The sequence below is a fragment of the Condylura cristata genome, unplaced genomic scaffold (assembly GCF_000260355.1).
Source record: "Condylura cristata isolate star-nosed mole 26May11 unplaced genomic scaffold, ConCri1.0 scaffold00002, whole genome shotgun sequence".
Taxonomy (NCBI): Eukaryota; Metazoa; Chordata; class Mammalia; order Eulipotyphla; family Talpidae; genus Condylura; species Condylura cristata.
In genome coordinates this window covers 28,054,757-28,067,710 of record NW_004567103.1, presented here as the reverse complement: position 1 = coordinate 28,067,710, position 12,954 = coordinate 28,054,757, and the positions used below count along the sequence as shown (strand labels likewise).

General features: G+C 41.5%; 2 protein-coding genes across 4 annotated transcripts in view; one reads left to right on the top strand and one right to left on the bottom strand.

Moving 5' to 3' along the window:
- Positions 1 to 4,076, bottom strand: part of HSPD1 (heat shock 60kDa protein 1 (chaperonin)) — a 10,435-nt gene extending 6,359 nt beyond the window's left edge. The window contains exons 1-4 of one of the 2 annotated variants that reach the window (XM_004674414.2): positions 3,967 to 4,076; positions 2,429 to 2,604; positions 1,118 to 1,370; positions 285 to 367 (exon numbers count right to left, since the gene is read on the bottom strand). In XM_004674414.2, the coding sequence (XP_004674471.1) occupies positions 285 to 367; positions 1,118 to 1,370; positions 2,429 to 2,602 (510 nt within the window). In that variant the 5' untranslated portion in view covers positions 2,603 to 2,604; positions 3,967 to 4,076. Of the gene's footprint in view, positions 1 to 284; positions 368 to 1,117; positions 1,371 to 2,428; positions 2,605 to 3,588; positions 3,724 to 3,966 lie in introns of those variants that run through there. The other variant, XM_004674413.1, reaches the window with a different exon arrangement.
- A 57-nt stretch (positions 4,077 to 4,133) lies between these two features.
- LOC101632384 (10 kDa heat shock protein, mitochondrial) overlaps positions 4,134 to 12,954 on the top strand; it is a 33,436-nt gene continuing 24,615 nt past the window's right edge. The window contains exons 1-4 of one of the 2 annotated variants that reach the window (XM_004674410.2): positions 4,157 to 4,249; positions 4,850 to 5,014; positions 5,883 to 5,972; positions 6,057 to 6,229. In XM_004674410.2, the coding sequence (XP_004674467.1) occupies positions 4,247 to 4,249; positions 4,850 to 5,014; positions 5,883 to 5,972; positions 6,057 to 6,107 (309 nt within the window). In that variant the 5' untranslated portion in view covers positions 4,157 to 4,246 and the 3' untranslated portion in view covers positions 6,108 to 6,229. Of the gene's footprint in view, positions 4,250 to 4,849; positions 5,015 to 5,882; positions 5,973 to 6,056; positions 6,230 to 12,954 lie in introns of those variants that run through there. The other variant, XM_012727341.1, reaches the window with a different exon arrangement.

Below are 12,954 nucleotides of genomic sequence, written 5' to 3'. Positions count from 1 at the left end.
AAAAAAAAAAAAAAAATGACAGTTCATTAAAAACTCCAAATATAGTCACTGCAGCATTAATTTGATCCCTGGCCCGGGAGCTAATCTAAATGGCACAGCAGACCTCTCCTGGCCCTCCTGCTGCTCCCCTTAGCAGTGTGTATTTCACTACATCTGCCTGTTCTGCTCCTCACACTGTCTCTGATCAATCCTCTTACCTCCACACCTCTGGCCTATACCCAAGCTCTTGTATGCATAAATAAATATAATCTTTAATTTTTAAAATTTATGTGAAAAATTCTTACCTGAGCAATTTCTTCAGGGGTTGTTACTGGTTTTGACTGCTTCTTAAGTTCAGCAATTACAGCATCAACAGCCAACATCACACCTAATTATAAATAATTGTCATCAAAATATGATGTCTGTTCATAGCTCCATGTCAAACAAAAATATGTTAAATGTTTCAATGCATTAATAGTCTAAAAATTGCCTGTGCCAATTCTCTTCCTAATTACATGGAGACAGACTATTAATAAAAGGGCCACCTAACATTTCCCCTCAATGGAAGGACACAAAGATGATGATCGCAGTCTTTTATCTTCAACAAGAGTTTTCTTGTGTCTATGCCATAGCAAGTCTTAGTTACTTGCTATGTCATCATTTAATAATCATGAACTACCAAACTATTTTTGTTTTAGTAGCAGCACCACATTATAAATTTATGAGATGCCATTTTGCTCAATTTGGCTAAGTGCTAATTTTTCTTTTCTTTATTTTGGAAAATTTCACTTTAAGAAAAAATCCAAAGCAAGGTATATAGTAACAAAGACTTAGTGGGGGATAATTTTTATAATCACCTCAGTTAAAATTTGTTAGCAATTTACAATCAAAAGGCTCCAGGTAATACATTCTGTATCTTCAAAGAAGCTACTATTTATAGGGGGCTGGCAGTAGAGGTATACCCAGGTGACAGCAGCTACCTCAGTTGCATTTCCCTCAATACTTAGCAAAGTACCCATGCAGGCATCTGAGTACTAATTTGCTTCAGCACATGATTTTTAGGCATGAGGAGGATCAGCTTTTTAAGATTAGTTTAACAGTTAAGAATGTTATGGGGACAGTGAAGAGACTTTCCTACCTCTCCTTATTTCCACTGGATTAGCACCTTTGCTAATCTTTTCGAAGCCCTCCTTGGCAATAGAGCGGGCCAGTACAGTAGCCGTAGTAGTACCATCCCCGGCCTCTTCATTTGTGTTATTGGCAACATCCTGAACAAGTTTGGCGCCAATATTTTTATATTTATCTTTTAAGTCAATGGACTTTGCAACGGTCACACCATCTTTTGTTACTTTGGGACTTCCCCAACTTTGTTCAATAATCACTGTTCTTCCCTGTAATTACAGAGGGGGGGGGGGGGAAGGCGACAGAGTCACACACTCCAATATTTAGCTTAAAAAAGAATGAGCACTTTTCATTACAGGGCATAACCTAAAAACCAGAACACAAGCAGTCTTTTTATCAGATATGCAACATGAAGGACAAGTTGACCAGTGCTCCTAGTTTACCTTGCCAAGTGCATAACTTTGGATGAGGTTATTATAGAAAATAACACATCCTAGGGACTAAAAGATGCTATCCTATAAACCAATACCAACTTGGTAATTATGATGAAATTCTGGAATATTATTTACATCTTTTATATTTGTTTTATCCAATGCTGCTATCTTTGAAAGCAATTTTTAAGCTTGTCTTAAAATTTAGCTGTGGAAATACTAGTCTTTTTACAGAGTTCAGTCAATATTAATTTCAAACATGATATAAACAGTATAAGCAATTTCTGCATTTGAACCAAAACTGCTATTGTCAGCCAAGTAAACACCTTGTTTTATGCCAGTTTGGATCATTTGGATTATCTGGACTGTCTTTAAGAGACACCACCTTCAAAGGTCTCCTCAAATTTTTATTACTTCTCATTCACCGATCTCCTCAGGTGAAGAGTGTCTTAAGATTTTATATGTAGTCTGGAACCGAAAGGAAGCAGGAAAAACATTAGATAAAACTAGCACCTGCAAGTGCACACAGAAAGAAAAGCTATGTTATGTGCTTTCCTGTAAGTTTGATACTAACTCCTGGGAAAGAATCCAAAATTTAACTCAAGCAGGCAAGCCAGATTAATTTTACTTTAAGAACCCACTTGTAGCTGAATTTCCACTAGATTACATCACACATTATAGAAAATAAAGTTTCACAAATTTGGAAAAAGTGGTTGAAATTTTAAGACAATTAAATCTAAGGGGGGAAAAAACAATGTGAAACGTACATGTAAACGGGATTCTCTTTAGAAACAAAAAAAGGTGTCAACACACCAAAGATCTGCTTAACATGACCATCTGCATAGGTAAAGTACTCCTTGTTTAATATATAAATTACAACAAAGTAATACTAATACCTTTGGCCCCATAGTAACTGCCACAGCATCAGCTAAAAGGTCTACACCTTGAAGCATTAAGGCTCGGGCATCTGCACCAAACTTTACATCTTTGGCATAAGCCCGAGTGAGATGAGGAGCCAGGGCCCTGGACACTGGCCTAATCTGGCGAAGGACTGAAGGTAATCGAAGCATTTCTGGAAGGGAAAACAAGCAGATCATTGATCAATTAGTATTAGCGGCGACCGTTATATTAATACCCGACGTGTCTTACAGCACAAATGTGACACCTGAGATATAGGTCAAAGAACAAGAAATTTTAGATGTGAGAGGGGTTGAGCCTGCAACGTGTCAGCGTCATCCCACCAGCTACCAGCGTAAGCTTTCAGTTCCCTCACGCATGACCTGAGCACACCCATCTTCCCCACCTCCACGTCCTCCTAAATGCAGCCGCTGTCGCTAACAAAAGAGTTAATTTTCCACCCCAAGAACGGCCTTGAGAACAAGCTTACTGCACATGGGCCCCTGAAAACCCAAGACTCAAGGAAAAGGGAAAGGTTCTCAAACCCAGTGACCGGGAAAACGTAAATTTTACTGACGCCGCAAAAATCCGCTTAGTAATCGGAGTCCTCATGTAACCACTCCAGGCTACAGTATCAGAGGCGACCGCAAGGCCGCTCCGCTGGGGGCGGCGGCCCGGCCCACTCCGCGCGGCCCCACGTGTCTTTCCATCAGGACGCCCCGAGCAAGGTCAAGGGTGGAGTCTCCGCACCACGGCGGCCCGCCAGGTCAAAGGCAGTCCCACTCGGCGGCGACCACCCTTCCCGGTGCTCTGTAGTTGGCCGAAAGTGAGTTGCATGGAAGAACCCCAGTGAACAAGCGCCCCCTCTCCCGGGTTCGTTCACAAACACTCACAGACAGACACACACACACACACACACACACACACACACCCCGGCGAGCCCTCCGCCTCCCGCGCCCGGCCGGGGCGAGCGCTCCACGGTGCACGTGACCGGCTCCCAAATGGAGCCGCGAGGCCTGGCCAGCGGGCGCAGGCCTGCACAGCCGTGGGCGAGCCCTTGGCTCCCGCCCGCCGGTCCACTCCGGCAGGTCCACAGCGGGCTGAGTTCGGCTCCCGGATCCGAGAAGACGGGGTGCAGAGGCGTGGGGCGGCAGAGTACCTGCGGGGCAGCGGCGGGGCGCGCGGGCGACGAGTCAGACCGTCGGCGGCGAGTGAGGGACAGAGTGCAGGGCGCACACGGCAATGAGCCCGTGTCCCCTCCCTCCGCCGTTTCCCCCGCCCCGCGGCACCGCGTGCGCGGCGGCTCCCACCCCCTTCCCGTCGGCCCGGGCCCCGCAATCGGCACGCTCGACGCGTCAGCCCCGCCCCTCCCTGCCCGCGCTGCGCCAGGCCAGCGGGCTCAGCCTTCTAGGGCCGACTTAGGCTAGTTCCCGGGCGGCGCTCGTTTCCAGAACTTTCCGGCAAACGCCGCGCTTTCTGTAGGTCAAGGGGCAAAGCACGTCACATCCGGGAGGGGGCGAAGGGCTAGTACTTTCACCTCGGCAGGCGGCCTAGAAAAGCCTAGAAAGAGCTCCTCTTTCCTTCCGCCTCCCGCTCTCGGCGTCAGGGACCTGCGCAGGGCCCGCAGGACGAATCCCGGCGCGCGCTGGTGCGGCCGCCCACTCTCGCGGGGAGGTGCGGGGCGGAGTCCGCGGGCCCGCGCGCCTGCGCATCGGGCGGCCTCTTCCCACATTCACGTGTCCGGAGGGGCGGGCTGCGGGTCTCCCTTTTTGGCGGCGGCGGCGGGAGAACAGAGTGCGACTGCGGGGGCCGGAGTCATGGTGAGTCCGCATGGGTTGGAAGCTGGCGGGCCCAGGTGGGCCTAAGGTCCCCGGGAGCAGGGACAGTTCTTTTTAGTCGTAGCCGGAAGGACAGGGGTCATTTAGCGACCGCCGCGTGCGCGAACCCTACAGCGGCGAGGCCTCAGCGCCCCTTCCTCTCGCCCAGGGCTCCGCACACGCGTGAGCTGCGGGAGTGTGGGGTCAGGAGGCGGGAGCGCGGACGCACGCGTGGCGGCCGGCTCGCTTGTCCTGCGTGTATGTGAGGTCTTAAGGAAAGCTTAGCCCCCGGCAGAGGGATTGACCTTAGCGTTTGCTGGACATACCCAGAGAAACCTGAGGGAGGAAAATAACGTGACCTTGGGAAAAATTAAGGTTGTCCTGTGGCAGACATGACTGCTGACCTGCGGGGCATCGACCCGTAACACAAGGGGAAAGAAAGAAACGGGATTTAGAGCAAAACACGAAACTTTTTTCGGAAGGAATAAGCCGAGATTTTGTGTTATGTGGAAAGCTTCACATGGGATGTTTGCATGTAGCACGATGGTATTGCTTGTTTATAAATGGTTTTTTCTTTCATAGCTAACATTTATCTCCCAACAGGCAGGACAGGCATTTAGAAAGTTTCTTCCCCTCTTTGACCGAGTATTAGTCGAAAGGAGTGCAGCTGAAACTGTAACCAAAGGAGGCATTATGCTTCCAGAAAAATCTCAAGGAAAAGTGTTGCAAGCAACAGTAGTAGCTGTTGGATCAGGCTCAAAAGGAAAGGTAAATGGGATCTTAAATGAGCTGTTTTAAGTTAAATGTAGAAGAAAAAAGAATTCCTGGGTCATTTACAGTTACCTTTTACATTATGTATGATCTGCCACCCTAAGGAAAATGATTGCGAAATAAAATTACTTTATATGAGGGAGAGTTCCAGAGTGCAGAAACCAGTAACTTTGGTATCACGGTATAAACATCATTTTTTTTTCACATTATAAGTTATTGACAAAGCAAAAAATTATGGTTAAAAAATTTAGAGGGGCGCTTTTGCGAATTGAGGGGAATAAATAAATGTCTTTGGGATCATATGTGTTGATTGTTTCAGTTGTCTCTAAGAAAGTTCTAGCATGAAACCATCCTGTGAGTCTTCAGAGGGGCTTCAGTCCCTCCCCCCAAATTTGTATTTTGGAGAAACCGAACTTAAGTACGCAGTGCATGTTCAGGAGACTTAACTTTTTACATGTTGAAGAAACTTAAATGTGACCTTTGTATATATAATTTTCAAGACTGGTTTATTTCAAATAACCAATAGGTTAATATTTAATGACTAAAAGGTTAGATTTAGTTAAACTTAGCTTCCACAGTATAATTACTTGAACATTTACTGTGAAATCAAGTTTTAAACCACTTATGCACAAAGTAATTCTATAATATATAAATAATAATGTGTAATATATAAATAATATAATGGCTTATTTTTACATCACTATATTGATAGTTTTTCAGGAACTCTTTAGTTGTAACATGAATTATACCACTTGGCAACAATGTTTGATTTGAGTGAGAATATTTGATGAAAATTAAGGGTAAACAAAGGTAAATACTTGGCGAACTAGTTGTCTTTGCTAATAAATATCCTCATTTTCTTAAGGGTGGAGAGATTCAACCAGTTAGTGTGAAAGTTGGAGACAAAGTTCTTCTCCCAGAATATGGAGGCACCAAAGTAGTTCTAGATGACAAGGTGTGTACTCCTAATTTTAAAAATAAGCTAAAAGCACTTGCTTGCTCTTAATTTTCTTGACTAATTGTTTTTTCCTGTTTGTAGGATTATTTCTTATTTAGAGATGGTGATATTCTTGGAAAGTATGTGGACTGAAATCAATATTGAAATGGCATCATGTGAAACTGCCCATTCCACTGAAGTTCTGAAATCTTTCATCATGTAAATAATTTCTGTGTCTCTTTTATAATAAACTAATGCTATCCAAACTGTGATGACATCCAGTGTCTCTAAAATTTAGTTTCACTGTACTTAATATAAACATTTCCAAATAAAAGCATGTAAGTGAATGGTTAATCTTTACTTAGTGATTAAAAGTGGCTTTAGGGGTCTCTAGTTTTGTTTTGTTTTTTTCTTGTTTTTTTTTTTTTTAACAAATGACCAGCAGCAAATTCTGAGAAGGCTTTTCATTCTCACAATGTAGCCTTACTACTAAATAATTGATGCTGATACAGTGATGAATTACAACTTAATTTTAAGAAAGTTAAGTGGCAACATTCTAACTTCATACACAACAGTGCTTATATTGAGGAACTCCCTGGTGGCCTAGGGGTTAAGTCTTTGCTTCCACTACAAGAGCTTACTGATGCAGCCTGAGTTCAATCCCAGGCCAGGGAGCTAACCCACATGGAACAGCAGATCTACTGTTCTGCCCTCTGCTCCCCTTTATCTGGTAAATCCTCCACCCTCAGCCTGTACCTATACATACCCAGTTCTACACAAAGATGAATTTTAAAATACATATATGTGTATATATGCACGTTTGGAAAACATTTTGAGTTTTTTTAAACAATAACTGTTAACATGATGGGCAATACAAAAGCCAAGGCAAGGTGTGACAGTTACCATTGGTTATGTTCATTGTACTTGAGCAGTCCATCTCCAGATGCAACTTTAATGGCCTTTGCTACTTTCAGATAGCTCCACCTAATGCTAGTGATTGTTAGGGGGGTGGGTTGTACCTTCCTTGACTACCTAAGGTTTCTAAGTAATTACATATTTTATCAATGAAAAAACATGACAAGATGAAGCATTCACAGCCATGTGACTGGTAAATTTCAGGTAGGAATCCAAAAGCATGGCTTTCCCATTATTCCTTGGTGCTTTTTCATGATGAACCAAGCAAAAATGAAACTGTCCAAAGGAATTGGTGTATTCAAGATTTTAGGGCTACTATGAGGACAAGAGAATACTTTTGTACCAAAGCATTACAGGAGTCCTGTAATGTTTAATAGAACTTAATATGCTGATACCATATTGAATAAACAAAAGGGTTTTGGCATGAGAAATTTCATACAAAGAAAAGGACCCTTCAGAACAGTAATACCCCTAAGAATGGTGGTTACTACAACTGAACCCCCTCTGATAATTTTGTGTAGAAAGCAGACAGGTTGGACAACTGAGTTCATTTCCAAAACTGACCTAAATTTGTCACCCTGACACAATTAGTCTATGCATCTTTTACCTGTCAGGCAGAGTTAAATCTCACAGGTTGGTATGAGCATGTATAAATAAGATTACATGTTAAAGTGCTTAAATGGTTCCTCAAAACAGCACTCAAAAATGGTAATACAATGAAAATTCGAGATAGAATTTTACCAGTCTTCCAGATGGGATTGCTGGGTAGAATTGTGATATTTAAAAGTTTATTTATTTCAGGAATCACCACAATTTTTCCTTAAAGAGCATGTCATCTTTTCATTCTCACCCAACATGAAATACAAGGTTTTAAATAGGTTGTAAAATGTACAAGTTAGGGCCCTCCCTGGTGGTGGTATTGGGTTAAAAGTTCAGCACTGCAAGCCAGCTGCAGCCTCTTCAGTGTGTGTTCAATCCTGCATCCCCAAGGTGATTTACATGGCACAGCAGACCTCACTTGACCCTCAGCAGTGTACTTGATCCATCTGCCTGTTCCCCGCTGTCTCTGGGGAATCCTCTCACCACCCTGCACCTCTGGCCTGTACCCCTGTTCTGTATGCATAAATACTTAAAAAAAAAAAACTTTGACCCTCTCTAGTAGCACATCGGGTTAAAGCACAGCACTATGAAGCTGTTGCAGCCACTGCAGCACAAGTTTGATCCCTGGCCAGAGAGCTGACCCACACAGTGTGGCAGACCTCTCCTGACCTGCCCACTGCTCCTGTTAGCAACGTATTTCAGTTCATCTGTTCTGCTCGCCACTCTGGTGAATTTTGCCCCCCATATCTCTGTCCTCTGCCGCAGTTCTGTATACATAAATATATAATTTTTTTAAAAAATAAAAAGACCCAATGTTATAAAAATAAAGTGTACAAGTTACCACCTCTTACACATTTCCTAATTTTGATGAGTTTTTTTATTGTTAAGTCTTACCTAGTACTTTTTCCTCAAACATTTGGTCCACAGTTTGTTTATATTTTCATATATGTATCTTCAAAAACCAGTAATTTGTGTTTGTTCCCAGCTTTTGAATTAGCCATTTCCCTTTCCCTGGCTTCAAATTTGGTATCACCTTGATCAACATTTTTTTTTATTAGATATATTTATTTATGCATACAAGAACAGATGTGTGGTGAGGTGAGAGAATTCACCAGAACCAGCAGATTAACTGAAGTGCACTGCTGAGGGAAGCAGTGGGCAAGACAGGTCTGCTGCACCAGATGGGTCTGCTCCCTGGCCAGGTTGCAGATAGCTTGATAGTTCTGAGACTTAACCCCTTGTGTCACCAGGTAGGCCCCAAACATTAAATGTTTAGTTAAGTCCATTCCATAGTTTATAGTCTTGATTTTACCACATTGTTTTGTTTTTTATGAACTTTTATACTTAAGCTTGGTTATCTGTGAAGGTGAGCTCATCCTGTATTCTACAATGTACATCTATTGTTAAGCTTAAAAAAGCCCTTGAGACTGCTCTCCTGAATGATACCATGTATATACCTCTTTGAACACATTATTTTCACTGCCACCACACCAAAATGGCATTTTAAACTTTTAACTATATGGAGTATTTAAATGTTTTCCTTTGCTCTTAGAAAACCCAGAGAGCCCAGTCAATCTAATTTTTGGTCCTGTGTTCCATGCATACTACCTTTGTACATTTGACATATCATCTAATACCTGCCACCTGAAAAATTAACTATAAAAGTGTGTCCCTTAATATTTTTTAAAAGATTTATTTGCCCCTAGTGGCGCAACAGGTTAGGATGCAGCACTGCAAGCTAGCAGCAGCAGCTTCAGTTGGAGTTCGATACCCCCTGACCCCTGAGGTGATCCACATGGCGCAGCAGACCTCTTCTGTCTTGCAGGCTGCTCCCCTCAGCAGTGTACTTTGTCAATCTGCCTGTTCTGTTCCCCACTCTTTCTGTGGTGAATCCTCTCACCTACCACACCTCTGGCCTGTACCCCAGTTCTGTATGCATAAGTAAATTTTTAAGAATTTTAAAGGACATAATTGAGATTTAAAAGACACTGAAAAGAATCCTTCCCATCTCTGTCTCCTGGCCACACAGATCTATTCGTTTAACTAACATACAGTATATATTCTCCCTTTCAGAAGTGTTTTATATATTCTTATATATTTGTGTTGGTGTATACATCTTATGTATAATAATATGTATTTTTCTTATGAAAAAATAATCATCCCATAACACCATTTCACACCTTGCTTGTTTAAATAATTTTTCTCTGAAATTTGTAAAGTGCATAAAGAACTTTTTCATCCTTTTTCTAGCAATATAATGTTCCATTACAGGCATGAACCATAATTTAAGCACCCACAGTGATAGATATTGAATCTAATTTTCTGCTCCTAGAATACTTTTACAATGAATAAATTTTTGCATAAATTATCTTACACTTGTAAACAACTTTGTAAGTAAATTCCTAGATGTGTAATTATGTTAATGGATATGTGGACTTTAATCATCTATACACATACATGCATTCACATGTTTTTCCAAGTTGCCCGTGTAGAAATTCTATCAATCCTATTAGCAGTGTAGAGAGTGCTGATAGAAATCAGCACTATCCTCCATAATACAAGATGTTATAAAGGTTTTACTTTGCCAATCTGGTAATTTTACTATTTTAAAAACAGATTTATTTATTTATGCATACAAAAACTGGGGTACTAGCCAAAGGTGCAGGGTGAGAGGATTTTTCTCAAATATCACAGAGACAGTGGGGAGTACAACAGGCACATTGAAATATACTGCTGAGGGGAGCAGCAGGCAGGACAGGAGAGGTCTGACACCAGAGGTGAGAGAATTCACCAGAGACAGAATGGGGAGCAGAACAGACAGATTGAAATACACTGCTGAGGGGAACAGCAGGCAGGACAGGAGAGGTTTGCCACACTATGTGGGTTACCCTCCCTGGCAGGGGATCAAACTGCTGCAGTGGCTAATGATAGCTTCATAGTGCTGTGCTTTCACTCATTGTGTGACCAGGGAGACCCCTGGTAATTTTATTATATGTGAGAGTAAGCATCTTGTGTTTAAGAGCCATCTCTATTTACTTTACTGTTCCTTATTGACTGTTAACATCTTCTGCCCATTTTTCTACCAATGACTGGACTTTTATGATTTGTATGATATTTTAGGAAAAGTAATTGTGATAAGTTTTTTCCTTTACTTTGTCATTTTGACTTTGCTTTTTATGCTTTGAACTTGCTGGAATTCGTTTTGATATAGTTGAATTAATATTTTCCATTATGGCTGTAGTGTATTACATCAAACTGTCTTCCAGTACTTTAAAGGTTTTTCTATGGCTGCTTCAAGTATTTCATAGTTAAAAAAAAATAAACAAAAACATTTCAGGGCCTCCCTGATGGCCCAAGGGGTTAAGTCTCAGCACTATCAAGTTATCAGCCACTGCAGCATGAATTCAATCCCCAGCCAGGTAGCTAACTCACATGGTACAGCAGACCTGTCCTGTCTCACTTACTGCTCCCCTCAGCAGTGGATTTCAGTCAATCTGCTTGTTCTGCTCCCAACTTTTCTTTGGTGAATCTTCTCACCACCACCCCTTCCCCATGCACCTCTGGCTTATACCCAGTTTCTGTATTCATAAATAAATAAAAATAAATGTTTAAAAATATATTTCAATCTGGGTTTCATCTAGATCCTTCTGTTATAAGAGATAATGAATCTCTTATAGATTGTGTGCCCAGTTCTTTAAAACATGTTAAAATTTAGCCCAAGACTTGCAAAATGTTTTGGTTTTTTTTAAAGATGTATATATGCATGTAAGGACTGGGGCACAGGCCAGGAGGTAAGAGGTTTTACCAGAGATAGAGTGGGGAACAGAAAAGGCAGATGTACTGAAATACAGTGGGTGGGTCAGGAGAGGCTGGGGATCGTACTTGTCCTGCCATGGCTAGTATAGTTTCACAGTGCTGTGCTTTAACCTGTTGTGCCACCAGGAAAGGCCCACAAACTGCTCTTTCAATCTCATTTAGCCTTGTGACTTGACTTAGAAAAACATCAATGGGTTATTTGCTTACCTAGATTCACTGTCAGTTCAAAAGGCTATTGTTAGAATATTCTTAAAATCATTAATCATTTGTTTGTTCAACATGTGTTGACACTATTCCAGGCTACAAAGATGAATAAATGGGGGAGGCAGAGAATAGATAATAACTTTAGAAGAGATCAGTGTAATCAAAAAAATAGAAATACTACAATTTAGTAATTAAGTGCCTTGTCATAAAGAGGAAATAATAGTCTGTTACTTTTCTTCCCTTCCTGAAAGTTCAGGAAATACTGTATCTAGTTACTTAACAAGTCATCCCCAGGTTAGTGGCTTAAACATCTCATACAGTATCTGTAGGTCAGACTTTGGGGAACAGCTTAGTTGTGTGATCCCAGTCTAGAATCTCTCAAGGGGCTGCCATTATCCAAAAGTTCCACTGGGGCTGGAGGATATGTGTCCAACATGGCTCACTCATATGACGTCAACTTGATGCTTGCTTTTGGAAGCATATTTCTCACTGTCTGGAACCTACCTGAGCTGCTTGACTATTTCATACATGGCAACTTTCTAACACAGGGTAAGTAATGTGACTTAAGAGAGCAAAGGAGGAGCCATGCTGTCATTTAGGACCTAACATCAGAAGTCATCAGAAGTCACACACCATCATTTTCACATTCACCTATCAATTACACAGGTCAGCCTTACAGGTGTAAGAGAGAACCATGCAAAGGTGTAAATAGCAGGATATCATAATGATTCAGGACTATCTTGTTGGCTGACTACAATTACCACTTTGGTCAAATTGTCTAGAATTCCAGAGAAAAAAATAGAGTTCAGTATCATACTGATTTGAATTAAGCTAAGTTGTCTAAGTTTGAATTTTGTTAAGTCCCAGAAATGTCTACAATTTTTATGAAGAGAAAGTAATTTTCTTAAAAGGAAATAATTTTCACATAGGTTCAAAGTATAAAAAACTATATACAGATACTAATTTGTAAACATACATTCCCATGTTTCTTCCCTGCTACTTTGACTTTGCTTGAATAAAATCTGGAATGAAATATCCTGCATCACCCTATATAAACTGATAATCCATGCTTTAAGACACACTTCAACTTCTTTTTTCTCTTAAGCTGGCCACCCTTAAGCCAAGGTGGCTGAGGCAGTCACAGACATTGCAATGTTCAGTGGCAGGAAAAAGGGAACATTTCTTTTGGTAATCTCCTCAAAAACAAGAAAATATTTCCAAACAGTGATCAAGACTACCTTTTACATGAATTTAGACTAAAACAGACTTAAATGCTTATCGTTTAAAAAGTAGCCCAAGTCAAAAGAGTTTTACCCCTTAGCTAGAAGTCAGTTTACTTTTTCTTGGTCATATGGGGAAGAGGTAGGATACCTCAAGATCAATCTCTGTTTGCAAAGATCATATTCAAAGGGGAATAAAAAGCAAGTATGCGGCCCTCCCTGGTGGCGCAGCGGGTTAAAGCACA